We start from the raw sequence: 23,670 nt of genomic DNA, 5'->3' as shown, positions 1-23,670 counted from the left end.
GGGCAAGCAAGCTGAGGGCTGGCTTCCTTCAACAATCCCAGCAGGCTCTGGGGGGCGTGGGAGCCCTGCCTAGTGGTCTGGCCCTGGAGTGAATGGGGCAGGGTGTGTGTGTGTGGGTGTGTGTGTGTGTGTGTGTGGAGAGAGTGTCTCAGAAAGTGAGAACCCCATCCATGGGGGCTGGGGGATGGGCTCGGGGTTCAGTGGTTTGCATATTAAATGTGTGCTCTCAGGTGAGTCATTTACTTTCTCTAGGAATTGGCAGCCCCTCCAGGATCAATAAAGCCCCAGATGTCAAAACACTAGATGTAGCTCTGGCAGGTAGGAGTGTGGTTAGAACATCAGCCTTGCATCTAAGGTAGTGGTTCTCAACCTTCTGGCCCTTTCAATACAGTTCCTTCTGTTGTGACCCAACCATAAAATTATTTTCATTGCTACTTCATAACTGTAATGTTGCTACTGTTATGAATCATCATGTAAATTTCTGATATGCAGGATGGTCTGAGGCCACCCCTGTGAAAGGGTCGTTCGACCGCCAAAGGGGTCGCGACTCACAGGTTGAGAACCGCTGATCTACGGGTTTCATTCCAGTCAAGGGCAGGTCGATCCCTGATCCCGGTCGGGGCGAGTGCAGGAGGCAACCAATTGATGTGTCTCTCTCATATCTATGTCTCTCTCTCTCTCTCTCCTTCTCCCCTTCCTCCCTCCCTTCCACTCTCTCTAAAAATCAATGGGAAAAATGTCCTCAGGTGAGAAGTAACAAAACAACAAAAAAAAGACAAAACAAAACACCAGCTGCGGAAAATAAGATGACACAGCTCCTAGAGCAGCTCAGAGAGGAGAGTGAGGGGTCTGGCCTCGCCCTGAGATGAAGAAGGCCTTCCTCGCTCAGGGTGGGGAATGGGACGGGCAATGCCCTTGGTTTTCCAATCCACCTCACTCAACACGTGGACTCACAAGACCGGCCCGGCCCCACGTGCGTAGCTCCGGTGTGCTCAGGGGACATGGGTCTGAAACACAGCAGCAGGGCAGCAGCAGGAGCCACCCTCGTGGCCACCAAGAAGCTGTTCCCTTTACCCGCCTCCTTCCTCAGGCGGCAGCTCAGGTATGAGAAGGAGACTCACAGGGGGCAGCATCACCCTGGCTCACACACTCCAGACCCCACAGGAGCCAGTGTTTCTTATAGCATCAGTCTTGTGGGGGTCCTTCCAGGATCCTCCAAAGGGATAAGAGTCACTGCACAGAGAGAAGCCCAGAGCTATGGCTTCCCACCAGGTGTTCATTGTTCCCTAACGGAACTTCTAGGTCAGATGCAATGTCCCAATGGGTCAGGGCTCATTTTTTACCATAAGCCGTGCTGCCTGGTAACGTAGCTGTCAGTCCACTATTACCTAGTTTCTGCACTGACCAAAGGTTAGTCCTTTATCCTCATGAGGGAGTTGATTGCATAAAGGTTTATCCAGGCAGCGGTAACAGCAAGTGCAAAGGCCCTGGGGTGGGAGGGTGCTTACTGTGTTTGGGCTGGAGCAGGTGGGCAAGAGACGAAGAGGCATATGATGCGATGTGATGAGGTCACAAAGGTCCTAGGGTCAGATCATGCAGGGCCTTAGAGAAATAACCAAGGAGGTGCGAGTGCAGGGTAAGCAACTATTAACGGAGGAATGAATATGTTTTCAGGCACCGATGATATCAACAGTTCAGTGACGTGAACCCTCCTGCTTTCCTGGCTACAGCATCTGCATGTAGGTCAGGACAGGATGAGGAGAAGGGAAAGGCCCGCGCCTCTCCCCACGGCTCACCTTTCTGTACACCAGGCCAGTGACGGCTGTTCGCAGCCTTATCTGCAGCACCTTGAGTCTGTACATGTGCTGCTGCTCGAACAGTGTTTGCAGGCAGGCGGCCAGGAACATCAGCACCGCGATCAGATAGCCCTTCCAGGCCGGGGCTGTGGCATCGCCAATGAACTCCAGGAAAAGGCTTGTGGGAGAAGGAGGGAGGAGGTAGAGCTGGTGAGAGAAGGCACCCGCGGGTGTTGCCTGTGCCCAAGCCTGGCCAGGTCGTGGAGGACCAGCTGGTGTGGCAGATTTTATTTTCAGAAGGGACTGTAATTATTTCCCCACTCTCTATGCTAATGTTCAAAGTGAGCTGCGGCAGCTCCGCTCAAGAGCAGTGACGTTTTTATCCCCACCTGTGGTGGGCTGAGTTGTACCCCACACAATTCCTGTGTTGAAGTCTGAACCCCCAGCACCTCGGAATGCAACTGCATAAGTTAAAGTGAGTCTGCCCCGGTGAGCCTTCATTCGGTATGATTGGTATCCTTATAAAAGGAAATTTGAACAGACTTGGGGTGCATGTGCACTAACTGAATTGCTCACCACATTATCGTAAGTAAATAAGTGGTTTAAAGCCCTTCACTTTTGGGGTGTTTTGTTATGCAGCAAAAGCTAACCGATACAGTCAGGTTAGTGGTCACTCACTGTCTCTCCCCAAGGTCAGTCACCTTCTCATTTGCTTTGGTCCTTCTCAGTGTCCTTTTGCCCCCCCCCGCTCCACTTCCCTGAGCAGAGGTCTAGGTGGAGGCAGGAGAGCTAAAGCCCCGCCCCCCGCCCCCCACCCCAAGGACCACCAACTGTAGCAAGGCACCCAAGGCTTGAACTCACCTGAGGAGCTTGGGGACAGTGAACCTGAAGACGTCACTGATGACAAGGCTGAGGGTCCCCAGGAGGAAGGTGGAGCGGAAGACCTGCCAGATGGCCCTCAGCAGCGGGCCCCTCACACTCCCTCTTGGCTGCAGGAAGGCCTCGGCCTCTGTGGGCTCCCCATCACGGCGGAGGCTCCCTTTCCTCTTAAACACGGCTGCTGCAGTTTGCCTTAGGGGAGAAGAGACATGGCGCTGGGTCCGTGAGTGGATTGAGTATGTTTCCTCAAGTTCATATGTTGGAATCCTAACCCCCAATGCAATGGTATTAGGGGATGGGGCCTTTGGGAGGTGGCTAAATCCTGAGGGTGGAGCCTTCATGAATGGGATTAGTGACCTTATCAAAGACCCCAGAGAATGGCCTTGCCCCTTCTGCCATCTGAGGACACACAGAGGGGACAGTGTCTCTGAATGAGGAAGTGGCCCTTGCCAGACACCGAATTTGCTGGTGCCTTGATGTTGGACTCCCAGCCTCCAGAACTGTGAGAGACAACTTTGTTGTTTATAAACCACCCAGTCTATGCTACTAGTACTTTGCTAGCGGCCCCAACGGATGAAGACAGTCCTTTTCCATATTCTCAGGGGTGGCAGCTGAGCAGTCAGCAGCAGGACCCAGTATTACAGGATTCATTCTCAACCAGGGGGTGGGTGAGCACAGATCCAGCCTCCCCTCCTCCCCTGTTCTTCCTTATCCCCCAGATCACCCCCTTCCCAATCCCCCAGATCACCCCCTTCCTTATCCCCCAGATCACCCCCTTCCTTATCCCCCAGATCACCCCTTCCTCATCCCCCAGATCACCCCTTCCTAATCCCCCAGATCACCCCTTCCTCATCCTCCAGATCACCCACTTCCTTATCCCCCAGATCACCCACTTCCTCATCCCCCAGATCACCCCCTTCCGTATCCCCCAGATCACCCCCTTCCGTATCCCCCAGATCACCCACTTCTGTATCCCCCAGATCACCCCCTTCCGTATCCCCCAGATCACCCCCTTCCTCATCCCCCAGATCACCCCCTTCCGTATCCCCCAGATCACCCACTTCTGTATCCCCCGGATCACCCCCTTCCTCATCCCCCAGATCACCCCCTTCCGTATCCCCCAGATCACCCACTTCTGTATCCCCCAGATCACCCCCTTCCTCATCCCCCAGATCACCCCCTTCCGTATCCCCCAGATCACTCACTTCCTTATCCTCCAGATCACCCACTTATCCCCCAGATCACCCACTTCCTTATCCTCCAGATCACCCCCTTCTGTATCCCTCAGATCACCCACTTCCTTATCCTCCAGATCACCCACTTCCTTATCCCCCAGATCACCCACTTCCTTATCCCCCAGATCATCTACTTCCTTATCCCCCGGATCATCCCCTTCGTTATCCCCCAGATCACCCACTTCCTAATCCCCCAGATCACCCACTTCCTTATCCTCCAGATCACCCACTTATGAGACAAACAGGCAGGTAGGAGCGGAGTGGGCAGGAAGGCAGCCCCAAGATCTCATGGATGGTGATGGGACTGCACATGCTTTGAGCACCTAGTCTACGCACCAGGCACTTCCTAGTCCAGTGATGGCGAACCTTTGAGCTCGGCGTGTCAGCATTTTGAAAAACCCTAACTTAACTCTGGTGCCGTGTCACATATAGAAATTTTTTGATATTTGCAACCATAATAAAACAAAGACTTATATTTTTGATATGTATTTTATATATTTAAATGCCATTTAACAAAGAAAAATCAACCAAAACAATGAGTTCGCGTGTCACCTCTGACACACGTGTCATAGGTTCGCCATCACTGTGACCTAGTCCTTCTAAGAACCTGGCAAGCCAGGTGTTAAGCCCATTTCACAGATGAGGAAACTAAGGCTCAGAGAGTGAACTTGTCCGAGGGCACATAGCTGAGAAGTAAGAGAATTGGGATTTTATCCCAACTCTGCCTTCGGGCCCTCTTTGATCCAATATGCAGCCCTCCCTTCTTCCACAACAGCCCTTAGGTGGTTTAGACTGGTTTAGACTGGTTTAGAATCCTGCTGATATCCATGGGCCTGGCACTCCTTGTCTGTATGACACCACATATAGAAGCTCAGGAGCCCTGAAGCAAAAAGAGCCCGGCCTTGGTCATAACCCGGGGCCACAGGGAGAGCTAGGGTGGCGGAGGGGGAGGCAGGAAAGTCAGAGGACCCCTCCTGAGGCAGGCATTCCTCAGTCATAGGGAGAGGCTGGTTGGTGGTGATGCAGCTGCTGACAGCCCAGCTGCTGTGTGACTTTGGGCAGACCGCTCCCCTCTCTGTACTTCTGTGTCCTTGTGTGTGATGGAGCTAGTCTCTCTCTCTGCGTCCCCTCCAATTCTGACAAACTATGGAGTTATCATTAATATCAATGCCCACGTACAGAGCTTGAACCCAGGACCAGGCACTGGGATCTGTCCTGTACATGCCCGATTGCACCAACTCCTCTCAACTTCCCTGCCTGCCGGCTATCACAGGCTCCCCACTTTACTTAAGAGAAGGCTGAGGCTCAGAGAGGTGGTGACAGCTGCCCGAGCTCACACAGCAAGGACAGAGCAGGGATCTGAGCCCAGATCTCCATCCATGGTTTACACCGCGCCTCTTTATGGTCCTCACCACCCACCAAAAAGAAAAAAAAAAGAAAAAGACCGTGGCAAGCGTAGGTTGCCAGACTTTCGCTGACCAGGTCAAGGCCTTGTCCCCCATGCCTGGCCTCGCTTGCTGTTTGGTTTGGCATCTCAGAGGGCTGTGGCTTGGCCTTTGTCATTGAGCTGTGCATGACCTGCCACGTGCATTTTGGTATTTGGGTCTCGAATGACAAAAGGATGTCACCTCCCTGCGGAGGCCTTTCCCAACCACCCTGCCCCATCTGATTCCATCCTTTCATGACTGGCCTTCACGGCCATGTTCACTCTCTCCAACTCTCTCCTTTACTTATTGGTCTTGTTAGAGCTCAAGATGGGGAGACTTTTGGCTTTTTTCCCCAGCACCTAGTTCAGCTCCGGAATGTAGTTAGGCACTGAGTTAACACTTGCCAAATGAATGGGGGGGAAATAGATTAGCTGTGATGGGTGCAAAGGGCCTAACAGAAGTGCCTGGTGCATAAGGTTATAAAGATTTTTGGAAGGAAAAAAGGAAGGAAGCAGGTAACTTGGTTTGGTGGACTGAACTTGGCCTTGGAGCCAGGGGACTGAGGTCAAACGCTAGCTCTGTCCCCTGCCCTCTGAGCCTCAGTGTTTCTGAGTGGGCAAAGAGATGACTGTGAAGGCTTCCTCCGGCTGGGTGTACTGCTCGTCCTGTTCTAGCTGCTTGCCCCAGAGCTCCGAGTCATTGTGGTCAGCCTGCAGGCTGTAGCCAACTTCCTCCGCTACAGGGGGCTTCACTTTTCTTCCAGGGAAGCCTCTAGACTGGTGTGTAGCCTTTGGTCTCTGGACCAAAGGTGTATTTGTGCAGGACTTGCATATGACCACATGGTGAGGCAAGGGTGTGAGTGAGTGGCCAGGTTTGAGTCGGGGGAGACAAAAGGGCGTGGTGGAGACTGTGGCAAGCTGAAGAGCACCTGCCCTCTGTAATGGGGCAGCCCCCACCCAGATCCACTCTCCTGTTCCATGCGGGGCTGTGACCCAGCATCGCCTGTCTACTTTAAGAGAGATCAGAATTCCAGATTATTAGGCGACATCTCTAGTGTTTTAAATGTTGGCAACTTATTAAAAACAAAACAAAACCCCAAAGAACAACATTCCACCATGTGGGCCAAGTATACCTTGGAAACCTGACCTGGCCAGTAGGTAGCACCTGCTGACCTCTCAGGATGACATCCTCTTCCTCCAAAAGTTGCAACATATTTCAGACCTAAAACCAAAGTTCCCTCTGTGTCTCATCAGTCAGCTCGGAACATGACTGAGCTGGGTCCTTGTATAACCATGCCTTCCTCTTTTCTTTCTGCCCACTGTTTATGGGTCCTCAGCCTGCCCTGGGGAATGTTTCCATCCACCAGCTCCAGTGTTCCCGTGTTCTCATGCTGGCAAGGGAAGCCAGAGCAGGGAGAGAGCGGGTGAGACACCAGGGCTTTTGTGAATGAATTCTGCCCCTCAAAGGTAATTTAAGAGTGGAGGGGAAGTTCAGCAAGTACTATGCCTGGTGTGTGAGAGGGAGCTGCTGCTTCGATTTGCCCATATACTCACCCCTTTTTGAGCAACCCACCCTCTTCCTTTGGGGAGCAGTTCCTCCTCTCCCCTCCCCTCTTTGTGTGACTCTCAAGGAACCACCAATAATAGGGCCCACCCCCTAGCCATGGGAGTGGCCCCACATGAGCCAGCCAATCCCAATTTCCTTGGGATTTCCGATAGGAAAGCTAGGAGAGATGGCATTATGAAGAGCCGACTACACAGAAACAGCTGAGAGGAGAGATGGGGGAAAGAATTTGGACACCATGTAAGCCCCTGGATTCAGCCAGACCTGAAGCCAGACCCACCTTCTCAGCTTTGTGAGCCAACAGTCTCTCACTCTCTCTCTCTCTCCTGCTAATTTGTGGGACTTAGCATCTACAGCCACCACCACCACAAAATCTTAGAGTACATAAGGGAAATGTAACTTTCCCCACAGAACTAAGTTACTTTCGTCTGTCCCCCGAAACACCAAGATCCAGTGAGGTCAAGCGACTTGTCCAAACCTCAGGTTTCATTCGTGTTGTCAGCTCATTTCTCTAGAACAACGAACGGTTCCCAAACTGGTTCTTCAGACTCCAAGGCACCCACCGAAGTTTCCAGAGATGCCACGGAGGGCAGGAGTGGGGCAGAGAGGACAGGACTAGAGAGAGCTTGAACTCCTCTGGGGAACTGGTATTGCTTGTGCTTTGCCGTTTTCGAAGAATTCGCTCAGTTCTTTTCTAAAATCATTTTCTTTTCGTCTCCCACAAGTTATGAGTTAGGGGAGAGGGGATGGCACCCCCACTGAACAGGTAAGAAAGCCGAGGCCCAGGAAACGAATCACTCGGTGACATAAGTGAATAGTTGCCTGCATTTCTGATCCACCACCCAACTCTCCACCCCAGTCTTAAAACATCCCTTCTGTTTCCTGCCTGCCATCCCAGCATTCGAGCTTCCTTCTAGAGGCCTTGTGGAGCTCCCACTTTGTCCCTTTCCTTTGGGAACCTGCGAAGCACTCAGGGCAGGGGCGGGGCAGGGGGAGGCGGAATGTCCCTTTCTCCTGACTCCTTAATGCTTAGTGGCATCCGCCAGCAGGAAGGGGACTGTGGAGGTGGAGCCAGAGGATGGTTGGTGGTTGTGTTTGGGGCCAAATGAGAGGAGCTTTGCTAACCAACCGCGCAGCTGAGCTCTCTCTCTCTGATTCCACACTCACCGCTGGGCTGCTCTGCGGCTCCTTGTCCATTCCCTTTCCAGCTGGGAAACAAGTTCTTCTGAGGAGTTCTCTCTCCGAACGGACCAGAGGTCTTTTGGTCTCAGTGGCCTCCTGTAGCCCCTCCAGACCAGCCTGTCAAAAAAAAAAAGAGGGTCACCAAGGCAGGCTCCTTGTGTCTTCTGCCCCATCAAAGTCCTGGCCTGGTAGCTGTGTGACCCTGGGTAAGTCCCTTTCCCTCTCTGCACCTCTGCTGGCCCCTCCGTAAAGTGAAAGCAATGAACTTAACTGCACCTAATATTTGCTGGCACTTTCCAGTTTATAAAGATCATGTCATTTAATGCTCACATGAGCCCATCTGAGAGGTTTTTATTGACCCATTTTACAGAAGAGGAAGCAAACAGAGGCTCAGAGAGATTTAACCAAGAGACGGCCTGTGGGGCAGGGGAAATACACCTCCCTAGGAGTCAGAAGTCCGGAATGGAAAACTATCACTGTGGAGAAAACCTGAACTCTTCCTTCGGTGTTCCATGTTCCCCCTCTCCTCCTCGCTCACCCTCCAGCCATCCGGCCTCAGGACCTTTGCACATGCGTGTGGCTCCGCTCAAAACTCCTTTCTTGCATTCCTCACCTGGTCACTTCTGACTTGTCCTTCACCTCAGCTTAGATGGGATTTCCCTAGAAGCCCACCTGATGACCTCTGCTGTCCAGATCCCCCCATTAAACGATCCCATAGTTTCTTGAGCTTTTTTATTTATAACTAGAGGCCTGGTACACAAAATTTGTGCATGGGAGGGGGGTCCCTCAGCCTGGCCTACACCCTCTCCAATCTGGGACCCCTCGGGGGATGTCTGACTGCCTCTTGCAATCCGGGACCACTGGCTCCTAACCGCTCGCCTGCCTGCCTGCCTGATCGCCCCTAACCCCTCTGCCTGCCTGCCTGATCGCCCCTAACCACGTCTGCCTGCCTGATTGCCCCTAACCACCTCTGCCTGCCTGCCTGCCTGCCTGATCATCCCTAACTGCTCCCCTACTGGCCTGATCACCCCTTACCGCCTCTGCCTCACCCCACACCCAGGACCCAGGATTCCCTCCTCCGGCTGGTCACAGGCACCCGAGACCTGGGCTTCTCTCCCTCTGGCCAGCCCCAGGCACCCAGGACCCAGGCCGGCTTTGCCCAGGCCACAGCCAAAGGAGCCCAGGACTGCGGGACGGGTGGCTTGTCCCTCTCCAGGGCCACAGCCTGGGTGGTCCCCATTCCTCTCTTGCAAGCTCATTTGTGCCTGGCTGGTCCCCATTCCTCTCTCCCCAGTGTTGAGTGTCTGAGCCATTACGGTGTGACAGCATGAGGACGTGGTGACCATTTGCATATTAGCTCTTTATTGTATAGGATGCTGTTGCAATTATGATCATTTACTATTTCAGTCTGATCATTTATTTAGTGTCTTTCTCCTCCATAGGGATGAAGACAGCCCTTGCCTTTATCCTCATCCCCTGGCCCAAGATTTGTCACTTGAAGCCACTTATCAACTCTGTGACATGGTCATGTCACTTCTCATCAATGGACCTCATTTTTTTTTGCCTTAAAATTACAGTGTTTCCCCACACATGGGGCTGGTATGTGAGATGACTGTCAGTGGCACATTGCTGGAGGAGGTCATTGAGAGGATGGGGCCACTGGTTGACCCCACAGCTTGACCCCACAGCTTGGCCCCCACAGCTGGACCTGGGCAATTAGAGGCCCCTCACTCTCCCCTGCCTTGGAATGTGTACACTGCCCACTCTTCCTGCACTAGGAGCCATTCCAAGGATGTAGCCTTGAGAGAGGAAGATGTTGAGACCATCTGGAAGATCCACGTGATTGAACCCATTAAGGCCTCTGTATCAACTGTTAAGATTCTGACCAGTGAGTGTGGAGATCTTGTCTTGCAGCCCAAGATGAGGCTTGTCGGTGAGCTCCCTTGCTTGTGAAAACCGCCACCTACCATTCTAGAGCCTGTCTCTTCCATCTCTCTTTGCCTTCTGGGTACAGGGCCAATTTGCAAGCCAGCACACATACACAGAAATTAAATACTATAGACTTCTGAAGGAAGAGCGTTATTTTCTTTCTGGGTCTCTATAATCTTTCCAATGATGCCAAGGAGAAGGTCTTATTTGTGCTCCTCTCTGAGACTTTTCAAGTTCCTGCCCTAACTCAGAGCAAACTCAGGCGAGCAGCAGTTCTGATCTAGAAATTATTAACATTGCTGGCTTTTCACTGAAATTAGGTTCGGAGTTCTACCTGGCAAGTGATTCCATAGATTTTTCCAATTTGGCAGTGATAGAAAGTTTCCTTAAAAAAATTCTATTAAAGTAGAAAAGTAAGTTGATTTCAAGAAAAAAATGTTAGGTAAATAGTGTATGAATAACACTCTAATAAGGCAAAAAGCTTGAAGAATGGTCCATAAATATCTATGTTTGGGAAACAGAGGGGTAGGTCTGTTTTCTTCTAGCACTTCTATGCTCTTTCCACCAGCTCCACACCCCCAGAGCATCCCGTTCTGCATGCATTTAGCAGCTGCTTTATATAACACTCATTGTAGGCCAGACCCTGTTCTAAGTTCTTCATAAACTGTATTTCATTTAATCCTCACAACCCTATGAGGTAGATGCTATTATTGTTTTCATTTTATAGGTGCAGAGACTGGGGCACAGAGAGGCTAAGTAGCTTGCCCAAGGTCACACAGCCAGGAAGCGGTGGGGCTAGGATTCCAATTTAGGTACTATGAAGTCTGACCACAGTGTGCTCAGGAGGGGGCCTGGTGGGTGGGGACACCCTCAGTGCCCAGTGTGCTGACCCTGGAGAAACATGTCTTCTCTACCAGCCTGGGAGCCTCCAGGGGGTAAAGATTTGGTCTTTCCCTGGTGCTTAGCACATAGTAAGTGCTTATTAAATGTTGATGGAATGACTGACGCTGAGCAAGAGACAATTTTATTGAGCACCTGCTATGTACAAGCACTAACCACTTCACATTCAATGAAAGTAGAGTTGTTCCCATTTTAAAGAGGGGAAAACTAAGACTCCATATTTGTGATATGGCCGGCTAAGAGAGAGATCCAGGGTTCAAGCCCAAATCTCACTCCAGTGAGTGAGAAGGAGTGGGATGTGGCGGATGGGCACTTTGAGAGGGACGCACTGAGGCTGGAGCAGAGAAAGCCAGCTGGCCTTGGAACCTCATGGGGGACGAACGGTGGTAACAAATCAGGGCAGCAAATGGAGGTGAGGAAGGCACTGCCTCAGCCCTTCCCAGCTACTGTACTTACCCAGAAACCCACCAGAACATGGCCTTGGAGGGGAAGGAGGCCCCAGCCTCCGGACAGGGATTCTGTAAAGACAAAAGATGGGGCAAGAGGAGAACGCAGTCTCACATTCCAAGGCCAGTCTGTGGCCAGGGGAGCCAAGGGCAGGAAGACAGGGGGAAATGACCATCAGCTTAGCCTCCAAGCGCACAGCGGTGTGCCCGACCTACTTGTCGGAGGTAGACACCTAGCAGGCAAGGCAACAAGGGACTGGGCCACAGGACTGACAGCATCCAAAGGGAAGAACTAACCGTTTCCCCGAAGAACAACTATTATTAATATGGAGACCAGGCAGTTCTCCAAGCAAGGACCATGCATGACATAGCAACATTCTGAGCCGCATCCCTCAGTGACTGTGGTGAGGAAGTAGACAGGGCTCTGCCCTGAGATTTTGCCAGTGGCTCCAGGAAAATTGCACCTATCTATGTTCTTCACCAAAAGGGCACAAGAGTGCTCATCTCAGCACATCTTTGCCATCACAGCTTGTTATCAGTTTTTAAATTTTTTTTTCTGCCCTTATCATGGAAAAAATAATTGACTGTAGTTTAACTTGGTTATTTAAGCAGTTGAGCTTCTTTTTAGATGACCTCAGATCAACTGTCTCTTCCTCAGAGAATTCTCTCCTGAGTTCACGTTACCTGTTGTAAGCTCTCAGGGACCGCAAGGTTCTCCTGCAGAGCATTTTCCCCAGGTGTAATTTTCCACACATTCGTATAATTATGTGACTAATGTTTGGTTCTATTACTTGGCTGTTAGCTGCATGAAGATAGGCACATCTGCTTATTCAGTATAACCCGCAGTACCTAGCTGGGGCACAGAGCAAAGGCAGGCAAACTGCAGCCCCGGGGGCCAAACCTGGCCCACTGCTTGTCTCTGCAAATAAAGTTTTATTGGGACACATTCCCTTTGTTGACCTACTGTCTGTGCTACAGCAGCAGAGTTGAGTAGTTGCCACAGAGGCCATATGGCCCACAAAGCCTAAAATAGTCTCTATCTTGCTCTGGACAGAAAAAGTTGGCCAACCCATGGCATAGAGTAGACGTGCCATACACGTATTGCTGAATGATGGAATGAATAAAAAAAGAAAAGGCCTGTCCTCTAGTTTACCCCCTTTGGTTACATGGGGAGACAGAGACCAGAAGTAGAACAGGGACAAGGGAGGCACCGGATTGGCAACTTACAGATTGCTGAGGCTCTTTAGGGAAGAAGGGGGGTCGATCGGCCAGGCAGGACAGCAGAAACTGTGCCACCATCAGAGACAAGCACAGGTAGGTGGACAGGTGGCGGAAGGGGTCACTCTGGAAGTCCTGCGGGAGAGAAGACAGAAGTCTCACCGAGTCCAGGCAGGCAGATTGATAAGCCAACTGTACGAATCCCCCGTTGGATGCATTAGTGGGTGGCCTGTGGAATTTTCCCATTAGTGACAAAGGTTACTTTGTAAAAATCTGCCCTTAAGGACAGAAGGGTGGTTCTCTGTCCTCTCCTCTTAACCATCTGGCCCAACAGGTCTTGGGTGGGTGCCACCTGTGCAAGTGGTTGTCAACTGGGGGTAACTTTGACCCCAGGGGACATTTGACAACGTTGACAGACATTTGGGGTTACCAAGATGAGGGTTAGTGCTACAGGCATCCAGTGGGTGGAGACCAGGGATGCTACTCAACATCCTACAACACACAGGACAGCTTCCCCACCCAAAAGAGAATTATGCCACGAGTGCTGAGAAACCCTGTCTAGGCTATATATTTTTCTCTGCAGTTAAAATGATCCATCATGCCCCTAACATGGAAATGCTGCTGTCCAGTTTGGGAAACAGGAATATGAGCAGGTGTGCAAAATGAGCGTGGAAATACAGATGCATGAGAGCACGGGTGAGGGTGGGAGCAGGTGAGCATGAGGGGAAACCTGCATGCATGAGGAAGAGTGTGTGCAGGTGTGTGTCGGGGGAGGTCATGGAGAGGACGTGACTGTGAGATGACCTACAAGCTGGACCTGGGCCATCAGAGGCTCCACACCCTCCCCTGTTCCAATGAGGCAGCCTTGAGAGAGCAAGGTGTCTGAATGGCTCACGTGACTGAACCCCATTAAGGCTGCTGTATAAACTTTAAGATTCTGGTGGGTGGATGTGGAGATCTCCTTGTCTTGTGGTGACCAAGTTCCCTTGCTTGTTAAACCACCACATTCCAGTCTAAAGTGGCCTACCTTTTGCCCTCTGTGTATAGGACCAGTTTGGAATTTCACGTGGGAGCTCCGAGCTTGCCAACCCACAGTGTATCTGTTCCCAGGTGCGGTGGGAGGGCTGTGTGAATGTGTGTGTAGTGTGGGAACTTGAAGGCACAGCCACAACTGGGTGGCAGCAGGTGTGAATGCACATATGCAGGTGTGCGTGTGGTTGTGTGGACCCAGTGTGTCTGCTGTGCAAGTAAAGTGTGTGCTGTGAGTGTGTACGACCATGAGAATTTGTGCCGACAAAGACATGGGGATGATGGGTACTTCGATGGGAGGGAGTGGGCTTGTGAGTCGCTAGAGCTTAAGCACCCGTGGTGTTTGTGTCTATGTAGAGAACAGGTTGTGTGTGGAAAGGGGAGGAGGAAGGAGGGACCCGAGGCCTGAAACTGTCACTGTGGTTTCCCCAGGTGGCCCAGGCCCCCACTTACCCCTTGTGAGGCCTGCTGGGCAGTGCTGATGGCTGGCAAGAGACAGCAGAGCAACCAGTACCCAAACAGCACCCCAGATGCCTGGACCCCCTTCTTCCTCTCCATGTGGATCAGGAACACTGCCAAGATCTGCACAGAAAGTCAGGAGACACCTCTTAAGGTGGGGCGGGGGGCGGGATGCAGGGGGAAGCCCCACTCTGCCCCCCACCCTTCACTGAGGCAAGGCAAGGCAGTAAGCCAGGAGCAAGCCTAGGATGTCCTTACCATCGTGGTGAGCCAAACGGTGGGGTGAATGAGGAATTCGGGGGCCTGGGGCATCCCCTGCTGGATTCTCCAAAGAGTGACAGACACGCTGGAGGTGTACAAGATGATGAGGGTGAACCCAAGCACCTGGGGAGACAGGCTTAGATGAGGCTCGTGGGTGAAAAGAAAGGCGGTGGCAAACTGCACCGTGACCCCACGTCACTATGGCTCTGGATGGGGCACTGCACGTACCAATGTCATAATTTAACAGTGCCTGATGGAGGGGAAATTTGCGTAAGAAAAAGCAGTGAGGGGTGTTGCAAACCGATCTTGACCTGTAACTGTCATATAAGAATAAAACAGGGTTGGAGCCAACCCCGTGTTTTCCAAAATGCTGGCGGTGCTCCAGGCGTGCACAGGAGAGAGCTCAGGTACAAAGGAACAGAGTGGGATGAAATAGACTCACCAGTGAAAAAGTTACACTTCCTTCAAGTCTCTTTCCACCCCTACTGTTAAACCAAAGGGAAACTCTCCGTTGGGACCTGTATGTCTCCAGGCCCTCTCTTGAAGGCTTCAATCTCTCTTGAATAAGAGAGAGCAAAAAAGTGGGAGTGCCTACATGTGGGAGAGAAGGCCAGACCGAGGCACACCAGGGAAAGTATTGGAAGTACCTCAGTTAGTCAAAGCAGGGGTCACGCTACCACCTGCAGGCAGAGTTTGGCACATGGCCTGTTTCTGTATTGCCTGTGATCTAAGAATGGCTTTCGACATTTGCCAATCATTGAACAAAAGTAAGAAGAGTAAATATGTCATGCTGCGTGGAAGTTACATGAAATTCAAATTTCAGCGACTGTAAATATTTGTTGAAACACAGTCGTGCCTATTTGTTTACTGTGGTCTGTGGCTGCTTTCTTGCTGCAATGACAGAACTCAGTAGTTAGGACAGAGACCACATGATCCCCTCAGCCTCAAATATGTACTACCTGGCCCTTTAAGGGAGAGTGTGTCAACCATAGAGAGATGGTTGGCAATAGGACAAAAATTAACTAGGTGGTATGGGAATGAATGCACGTTGAAGGGCATTCTTGTAGAAGTCTGGAGGAGAATGGGATAGATAGTTGAGCAGAAAGGCTCACCCTTACAATGCCAGTGTTTTTGTAACTCACTAAAATAGATACCCAACATATTTTTTATTGATTTTCAGAGAGAGAGAGAGAGAGAGAGAGAGAGAGAGAGAGAGAGAGAGAGAGAGAGATATGAGAGCAAAACATCCTGCATGCCACCCTACCTGGGCTCAAACCTAAACCTTTTGGTACACGGGATGACGCCCAACCAACTGAGCCACACCGGCCGGGGCGATACCTAACAATTTGAAGAACTGTTCTTTAGTACTGAGAGCTGGGAAACATAAAAATCAATGCATAACTGTTAAACATGTAAAAGGTTTATCCTAGTGTGATCCTAAAATTACCTCGTGTATGCCCTGCTTTGCGGAATGTCAGGTTATGGTGGCCAGAAACTGTCCAGGAACGCAGGCGAGTGTGTGTGTGTGTGTGTGTGTGAGTGTGTGTGTGTGTGTGTGTGTGTGTGTGTGTGTGTTTTCATTATTACCAATCTGTTTGAGTGAACCTTGTTCCACTGAGTTTACCTCTGTATCCTGTGGCGTGCTGCTCTGTTTGGTTAAGTTCCCTTCTTGTCCCCACCCCATGTGCTTCTTGATGGGAGGAGTGCCCGCTTCGGGGTCTCTGCCAGGTTCCAGCCTGCTCCTCCCCCGCCCCCCAACCATTGTCTGGTTCCAGGCTCCCAGAGGCAGTAGCTACCATTTTGGTCTTGAACAGGGAGGACATGCGGAGGTAGCCCTTGCCATGGCGGTGGATATAGAGGAGGTAGATGGGGCCAAGGGCCCAGAGGTACATGGGGGGCACCCAGGCCCCTGCCGTTTTCAGGAAGCAAAGGCTCAGTAGGCGGTCAGCAGCGGGCTCAGGCTCCGTCTGGTTCCAGACCTGAGGGAACACCAGGGCGACTTTTATGATGGTACAGCACAGGGGTCCTAAATTCACCTGCTGAGGGGCCAGGCGACTTTTTGGACCCCTGACATTTATATGAAAACATGCCAAGCACTCTTTGGAATACCTTATAATTCTCAACTCCTTTAACCCTAGCAGCAACCCTATCAGGTAGATGCAATGATCACACTGATTTTGCACATGAGGAAGCGGAGGCCCAAAGAGGTTGAGTAACTTGGTTGATGTCACCGAGCTGGAAAGTGGTGGTGCTAGGATTTGAACCCACGTGGTTGGGTCCGGGAGTCTAGGAGACCTGGGCTCCTTGAAAAGTGCTGGGTACGGACTGTCCCTTAACCTTTATAACAACCCTAGGATGTAGGTGTCACTGCCCCCATTTCACAGACCTGGAAATTGAGGCACTGAGAGGGAACAGGCTTCTTTGGACTCACACAAACAGGGAGCGACAGAGCTGACGCCATTGACCCCAAACTTTGTTCTCAGTTTGTGATCTTTATCCTGGCCCCTGGCCTTCTCTCCCGCTTAGAAGAAGTTTGAATATGAAGTTTACAGAACATGGCCTCTTCAGTTTCCTCTCTGCTGTATTAACGGTCCCCATCTCCCTCCCTTCTGGTAATCTTGACTCCTCCGGGATTTACCACTCACCAGCTCTGTAAACTGCAACCTCCCTATGACTCAGTTTCCTTCCCTGCAAAGGGGGGATGATAGGAGAATCAATCTCTAAGATGCTGGGCACAAAGTAGGCCCTCATTTAAACATCAGCTGTTATTTTTGCCTTACCTACCAGACCCCTGAAATCGTGACCTTTACTACCATCCCATGAACTCCACTCCCTAGAGTCCTCTGCTTAGAGCCTTCATGAGAGACATGGGGGTTCTGAAGCTTTATGCAAATAGGGGTCAAAGTTCCTGGAGTTCTGGAGGCCCCTTTAACCGGGCTCGGCTCTTCTGGGCATGGGCTTGGTTAAAGGGGTCGCCCTCCCCTGCTGTTCATCCAGCCTAGTAATTTGCGGGTATCTCCCCTCCCCAGAACTATACCTCCTGAGAGGTCTACCAAACCGGGAAAAGGGGCGTGGGGCAGTCAGGGGACACTCACTCCTGGTCCCACGCTGGGCTCTCCCTGGGCGGCCATCAGCACAGTCTTTCCGTCTGTCTGTCTGTCCGTGGGTCTGTAGGTCAGTCCCTGGCAGCCCCTCGGCGGGGCTCCTAGACTGGGAAGGGGCGGAGCCCGGCAGGCCTGGCCTGGATTCCAGCCCCGGATTGCGAAGCACCGGGCAAGGTCCAGCCTCATGGCGGGGGCAGGGTGGAGCAAGAAGGGATGAAACGAGGCTCAGAGAGGCACCAACGGGCTCCTGGGGAGGGGATCCCCCAGCTCCTGAAAGTGCAGTGGCACCTCCAGGTAACACTCCAGGCCCGCGCAAAAAGTGTCACCCCGAACTTCCTGAATACTGTGGAACTGCAATTCCAGGAATTGATCCCAATGAAAGAACCTAACAGGTGTGCACATGCTAAGAGTCCAACAACTGGGGTGTGTGGGGGAACCGTCTGATTCAGCTGCTGTTTTCTCATCCGTGGGGATGGACATTGTCTGCTTCCAGGGTAGTGGGGAGATTCTAAAAAGATGACTAGTAAAGAGTTCAGCACTGTGCCAGGCACACATAGATGCTCAGCAAGTTAGCTATTATTAGCATTAGTATTATTACTTCACTCATAGGTTATTACGTAGTGGTGTAAAGAGCCGTTGCAGAAATATATTAATTTGGAAAGATGGTTGCAAAATGCTAAGTGAAAAAGAGATCATAGCCTAAAATAGGCTCTGATCATGAAAAGAAAAAGTATATGCTGAAGTTGGAGAAAGTGGGAAAGTCATATCATTTACCTTCTTCTGCGCCTTAAAGCAAGGTGTGTCCTCAGCCACGAGTTCTTTTTGGAAATGGTTCTACGTGGCCTATATGCACAAATAAAGAGATGGAAGTGCACTAAAGCAGCATTATGGGAATCCCAATTTTCTTTTTTTTTTTCTTTCCTATTCTATTTCCTTTCTTCCTACAATGAGCACGCATTCTTTTCAGGATAGGACGGAAATGCTCAACTTTTTCAGACAGATAAGCACAGATGCTCCGTTTGGGTGCAGGATGAAAATCCTCTGCTCTCTCCATGCTGCCTTGTTACTTCTCAGGCTCTTGACCTCATCTTCTCCCCTGCTTCCTGCAGGACCTCAACCACTTGGGTTCCCCTGGCCTTCTCCCCCCCCCACCCCCTTTCTTTTTTTGTTTTGCCCTCAGCCATCCTCCTATCTGGGTCTTCTGGGAGAGCAGGGACACAAAGAACCCAAGGATCTGTCTTGGAGCTGAGTGTGCCAGGTCTGCGGTTTACACTTACACAATGTCTGTTTATGTGTGGTGGTTTTGGTGGAGGCTGTTGGAAATTTTGGGGAAGCTTGAGCTCCCTCTGCCTGCAACCCCCTCTCTAATTGGCATTGCCACAGCCCTAGTCCTTTATTTCTGTGTATGTATTTAAAGATGAATTTGAGGGGAATGGTAGACATTCGAGGGGGAATGGTCAGGAAGGCAGGATGAACATAGAGAATATCTATGAGCCAGGGACAGAACTTGCGCACCTCTAAACCTACTTTCCAGCACTCTGAACATCACATGGCTGCCTGCAGAGAGCCCTAGACAAGTCCCTTTCTCTCTTTGAGCCTCAGTTTCTCATTCTGTAAGACGAGAAGGTTCCATAGGCCAGTATTTTCTAATTGGTGGTTTTTCACCCCCTGGTGATTTGCCAAGACACACCAGGGATGCATGTTAGAAAGGGTAAAGGGCATATATTTCAATTGTAGCTATATACAACAAACCTCAAGCAATAAAACAATTATTTAAATCTTTTCTCTCTATAACCAAACAGTTGAGAGTCTCACTGTATTTCAAATGAGAATTCAGATTGAGAAACTGAAGTCAGATGCTCTCATTATTGAGATCCCCAGTGGATGTATTGTAGCCAGTCTGAGGGTTTTGACCTTTGGGTAGTTCAAGATCATTGTGATTTATAGTTTTTATGAATCTCAATGTCTTAGCCACAATGGCAAATTCCAGTGGGAAATTTTCTTTTACCTCATGATTTAGAAACAAAATATAAAAAACTATCAAAATAAAGCACTTGATTTTTTTTAGGAGCAAAATGGAAGCTTTCCAAAAGTGTCAGGTCAGAAAAAGCAATTTTTGTCTATTTCTATGTGGTGACCTGCAGTTAAATTCAATCTATGTTACAGTATCTATTCAACCCTCAAAATTTGTTTCTATGCAAATATTATTAGAGCTTGGATTAAAATAAAAATATATATTTTCAGTGTTATGTTGAACTTAAATGACCTATGTTTTGCTTTAAAAAAACCTCATTGGTCATTTATCATTGAAAAATGCACCAACTTATACAAATTTCTAACTTGGTTTTTGATATATATATATATATATATATATATATATATATATATATATCACCTGCGAAATATTTGGGAAAATTCTTGAACACTACTTCAATTAATAGTTTCTGGTCCTTTCCAGTTTCAGGGATACTGAATTCCAAAGTAGAATTCTTCAGAGTTTGTGCCTATACTCATATGCCTTGCAACTGCACCTGTCAGACGGTGTGCGGAGTCCTCCAGGCCTCCAGGGGGCACACATGACCTCTTTTTGGTGTTGAGCATGCGCGGGAGTCATCTTGCCTGGGGGCGTGGGCCCGGGGTCGGAGCGCGCACGCGCGGTGGCGGCGGGGCGGGGCTTGGGCTGTCAGCCACTGGCCAAGGAGGAAGCAGCGGGCAGCGTGCGGTGTGCGGAGCGGGACGGGGACCTCTGCGGAGGGTCGGGCGGCGGAGGCCGGGCCATGCGGCTGTGCCGGGGCGTGGGGCCGCCGGGGCCCGCGGTGGTGGCTGCCACCGTGGTGCTGCTGCTGAGCGGCGTGGGACCGGCGCGCGGCTCCGAGGACATCGTGGTGGGCTGCGGGGGCTTCGTCAAGTCGGACGTGGAGATCAACTACTCGCTCATCGAGGTGAGCGCTCGCCCCGCGGCCCGGCCGGAGCTTGCTGTGTGACCCTGGGCCGGTTACTCAACCTCTCTGGGCCGCGGTGGTCTCTCCTCTGACACCGAGCGGTTACCACCAGCCCCTCGTCCCCGGAGTCCTTTCCCCGTTAAAGGCGCCACTTGCCGCCGGGCCCTCCGCCCCCCGGGACGCGCGGGAGTGGAGGTTCCTCCCGAGGGGCCGGCTCTGCAGGCGTGGTGGGGGCCAGAACCCGCGCGCGCAGGGCAAGGTCTGCGGGGTGTGCGGGACATTTCTGGTGATGGTGGTGCATAACTTGTACCAGATCACTCAAAACCAAGGGTCCTCCAAACCAAGGCCCTCAGATTCTTGAAAGCCCAAACTCCAGCTCCGCAGCATGCAGTCAAGGTAATCCAGAACCCAGACTATCCCCAGCATCCAGGCCCAGCTCTCCCAACACCCATCTCAGCAGGCCCCAGGCCCCTGGGGACCCGACCCAGGTCCTCAAAACTCGGACCCCCTGAAACTCAGATTTCCCAGAAGCCATATTCCGGAACCCTAGAGACCACAAGTCTTACCCCCAAACTCCACAACTCAGTGCCCCCAAAAGTTCTGTTCCACTAACCCCCCTTCTTCCCCCTCCCCCCCTCCCCCCCTTACACACACACACACACACACACACACACACACACACACTCACTGGGATGCTTTTAAAAAGCAGCAGTTCCCATCCCAGAGATCCTGATCCAGTAGATCTCTGTTGGCATCTCTGGAGCTGGGAATCTGTATATTTAGTACCTGGCCCCCTTTGCTTACCCCCTTGGGACTCTGTGCTCTCCTGATTGCCATACTGGGTAGTTATTGGAATTACACTAGAGATTGGTGCAGAAGTCTTTTTATTAAGTTGCAAAGCCCTAGTCCAGCGGTTCTCAACCTGTGGGTTGCAACCCCTTTGGCGGTCGAACGACCCTTTCACAGGGGTCGCCTAAGACCTTCCTGCATATCAGATATTTACATGACGATTCATAACAGTGGCAACATTATAGTTATGGAGTAGCAACAAAAATAATTTTATGGTTGGGTCACAACAGGAGGAACTGTATTTAAAGGGCCAGAAGGGTGAGAACCACTGCCCTAGTCAGTTAGATGATGATCAGTCCAGTGGAATTATGGCCAAGAAAGCTTTGTGATGAGGAAGTAGGGATAGAAGGTTGCTTGTCAGGGTGAGTGGGCAGGGCCCCAAGGGAAGGGTGGCTTCTATTTCAGGAGGTTATTGATGATGGGGCAGAAGATAAGGATTTAAAAGAGAAAAAAAAAAAAAAGAACCAAAAAGATGTCAAAAAAGAAGGGACTGAGGACGGAGACTCCAAAGGCTGCCCGAAAGCATGTTGGAGCCTCCCCGGGGCTGGCAGCTGCAGGGCTGTGGTGAGGGTAAGCTGGTGTTCTGCAAAGGTTGCTGAGGATTGGGGCGGGGGAGGGGGGGGCGATGCCACGCCCCACTTGCTCTTTGACCTGGCCTTGCCCCAAGTGCCAATTTATTCCTGTAGATGGTGTGAGAGAAGCAGCAGGACCTAGTGCCATATATTTCCTAAAGAAGATAATCAGTTACCCCCTTTCAGGCCCCTCAGTCTGTGGCTTCTCCACCATTTTTGATCTTAAGAAGTTGGGTGTTTAATCAAAGGCTCTACCCACTGGCAGGGGCAGGCCTCCGAGGGTCAGCTGGGTACCCATGCCACCTCCTGGATTGCCTCCAGTGTGTGGGCACGGGGCATTTCAGAAGCTGCCTGGATAGGCTTTTTTGTAGCTTGTCGTTTCCTGGGACTCTGGGAGGAAAGTGAAGGCAGTTAGGGGCACTCCCACCCCAAACACGATAGTGACCTTGAGAGCCGGGCACGTATTGTGACCTAGTCTTAAGTGTGCTCCGTGAGCCCAAGGCTGCCTGTCCAGATGGTCTGACACATTTATTCTTTCGTAATTTCTGATTATGAAATCAGACATTTCATATGTGTAATGTATATTGTCACCTTGTGCCCTGACCTGTACTTAATGAAAGACGTGCAAATAATCAAGATGTTTCACAATAATTTCTTGATTGTATTTTCTGTCTCCTAATAAAACTACTTTTACTCTTTCCTAGCCTTCTTCCCTTCTGTGTGTTTTTCCATCATAAGCATTCAGTCAGTAACTATAGCATGAGCCCCTGCTTGTACTGAAACTGTCCAGGGTGGGGATACAGCAGTGTAGTAAACACAACAGACAAAAATCCCTACAAAAGAAAAATAATATTGGTTGCTGATACTCTGACAATCAGGAGATTTCATTTAAAAACTGGATTCCATGCCGAAACCGGTTTGGCTCAGTGGATAGAGCGTCGGCCTGCGGACTGAAAGGTCCCGGGTTCGATTCCGGTCAAGGGCATGTACCTGGGTTGCGGGCACATCCCCAGTGGGAGATGTGCAAGAGGCGGCTGGTCGATGTTTCTCTTTCATCGATGTTTCTAACTCTATCTCTCTCTCTTCCTCTCTGTGAAAAATCAATAAAATATATTTAAAAAAAAAACAAAAAAAAAACTGGATTCCTGATTTCTCTGGAAAACCAGCTGATCTTTGGGTTGCAAAACTTGGTTTGGGTTGAGTAGTGATCTGTCTCCCTTTACATGCATGCCCTTGCCGTTGCTTCCCTGGCCCCTCTGGGCAGGTGGATTTTCAACCCCTGCTTTCAGTGTGTGCATCTGATTTTCTTCATGGCCTGTAAACAGACTCACTGAGTGTTTATTGAGTACCTACACTAAAGACATCGTCCCAGGCGCTGTGGAGTGTAAGCTGTGGTCACACCCATCGGGCACTTACAAGCCCAAGTGTCCATTAACTCTGTTCCTTTCCCAAGTGTACATGTTGTGAGTTCGCTGCTTCTTACAGCTTAGCTGGTATGACACAACTGTTACTTCCATATCATGGTCACAGCATTAACATTTTGGAGGTGAGATCCAACTGCTTCCTGTTACAAGATGTAGAAACTGAGGGTCAGAGTGGTCGATCCATGCAGGTATGTTTAAGAAATCTTTTTTGAATCCAGCCTCTGCCCTGCTAATGACACACTACATTGCTTTTTTTCTTCTGAGAGATGTTAGTAATACAACATAGTAATATAGTAAAATAGTAACAGAAACAGTAATGCAGGCTACTTTTTTTTAAAGTCCATACTCTGTGCCAGGTGCTTACTATGCAGAGCTGTGGATCTGAGCAGCCACCACGAGGAAACAAAGGATCTCAGGAGGGGAAATGAGTTGCCCAAGGTCACACAGCATGTGGG

General features: G+C 50.6%; 2 protein-coding genes across 12 annotated transcripts in view; one reads left to right on the top strand and one right to left on the bottom strand.

Moving 5' to 3' along the window:
- ABCC6 (ATP binding cassette subfamily C member 6) overlaps positions 1-17,525 on the bottom strand; it is a 51,646-nt gene extending 34,121 nt beyond the window's left edge. For 6 of the 9 annotated variants that reach the window (XM_036308377.1, XM_036308378.1, XM_036308379.1 and 3 more), the window contains exons 1-10: positions 17,420-17,525; positions 16,121-16,303; positions 14,322-14,447; positions 14,058-14,186; positions 12,585-12,710; positions 11,368-11,429; positions 8,068-8,199; positions 2,658-2,867; positions 1,797-1,974; positions 1,509-1,580 (exon numbers count right to left, since the gene is read on the bottom strand). In XM_036308377.1, the coding sequence (XP_036164270.1) occupies positions 1,509-1,580; positions 1,797-1,974; positions 2,658-2,867; positions 8,068-8,199; positions 11,368-11,429; positions 12,585-12,710; positions 14,058-14,186; positions 14,322-14,447; positions 16,121-16,303; positions 17,420-17,455 (1,254 nt within the window). In that variant the 5' untranslated portion in view covers positions 17,456-17,525. The remainder of the gene's footprint in view (positions 1-1,508; positions 1,581-1,796; positions 1,975-2,657; positions 2,868-8,067; positions 8,200-11,367; positions 11,430-12,584; positions 12,711-14,057; positions 14,187-14,321; positions 14,448-16,120; positions 16,304-17,419) is intronic. The other 3 variants (XM_036308383.1, XM_036308384.1, XM_036308385.1) reach the window with 1 other exon arrangement.
- A 2,581-nt stretch (positions 17,526-20,106) lies between these two features.
- The window catches only part of LOC118656134 (nodal modulator 1), a 54,886-nt gene continuing 51,322 nt past the window's right edge, over positions 20,107-23,670 (top strand). For 2 of the 3 annotated variants that reach the window (XR_004967507.1, XM_036308991.1), the window contains exon 1: positions 20,107-20,370. Coding sequence is in view for 2 of the 3 variants with exons in the window: in XM_036308991.1 (XP_036164884.1) it covers positions 20,206-20,370 (165 nt within the window). In the remaining variant the exon portion in view is untranslated. The remainder of the gene's footprint in view (positions 20,371-23,670) is intronic. The other variant, XM_036308989.1, reaches the window with a different exon arrangement.

This window comes from Myotis myotis, unplaced genomic scaffold (assembly GCF_014108235.1).
Source record: "Myotis myotis isolate mMyoMyo1 unplaced genomic scaffold, mMyoMyo1.p scaffold_m19_p_5, whole genome shotgun sequence".
NCBI classification, from domain to species: domain Eukaryota; kingdom Metazoa; phylum Chordata; class Mammalia; order Chiroptera; family Vespertilionidae; genus Myotis; species Myotis myotis.
This window is presented reverse-complemented; position numbering and strand designations above follow the sequence as displayed.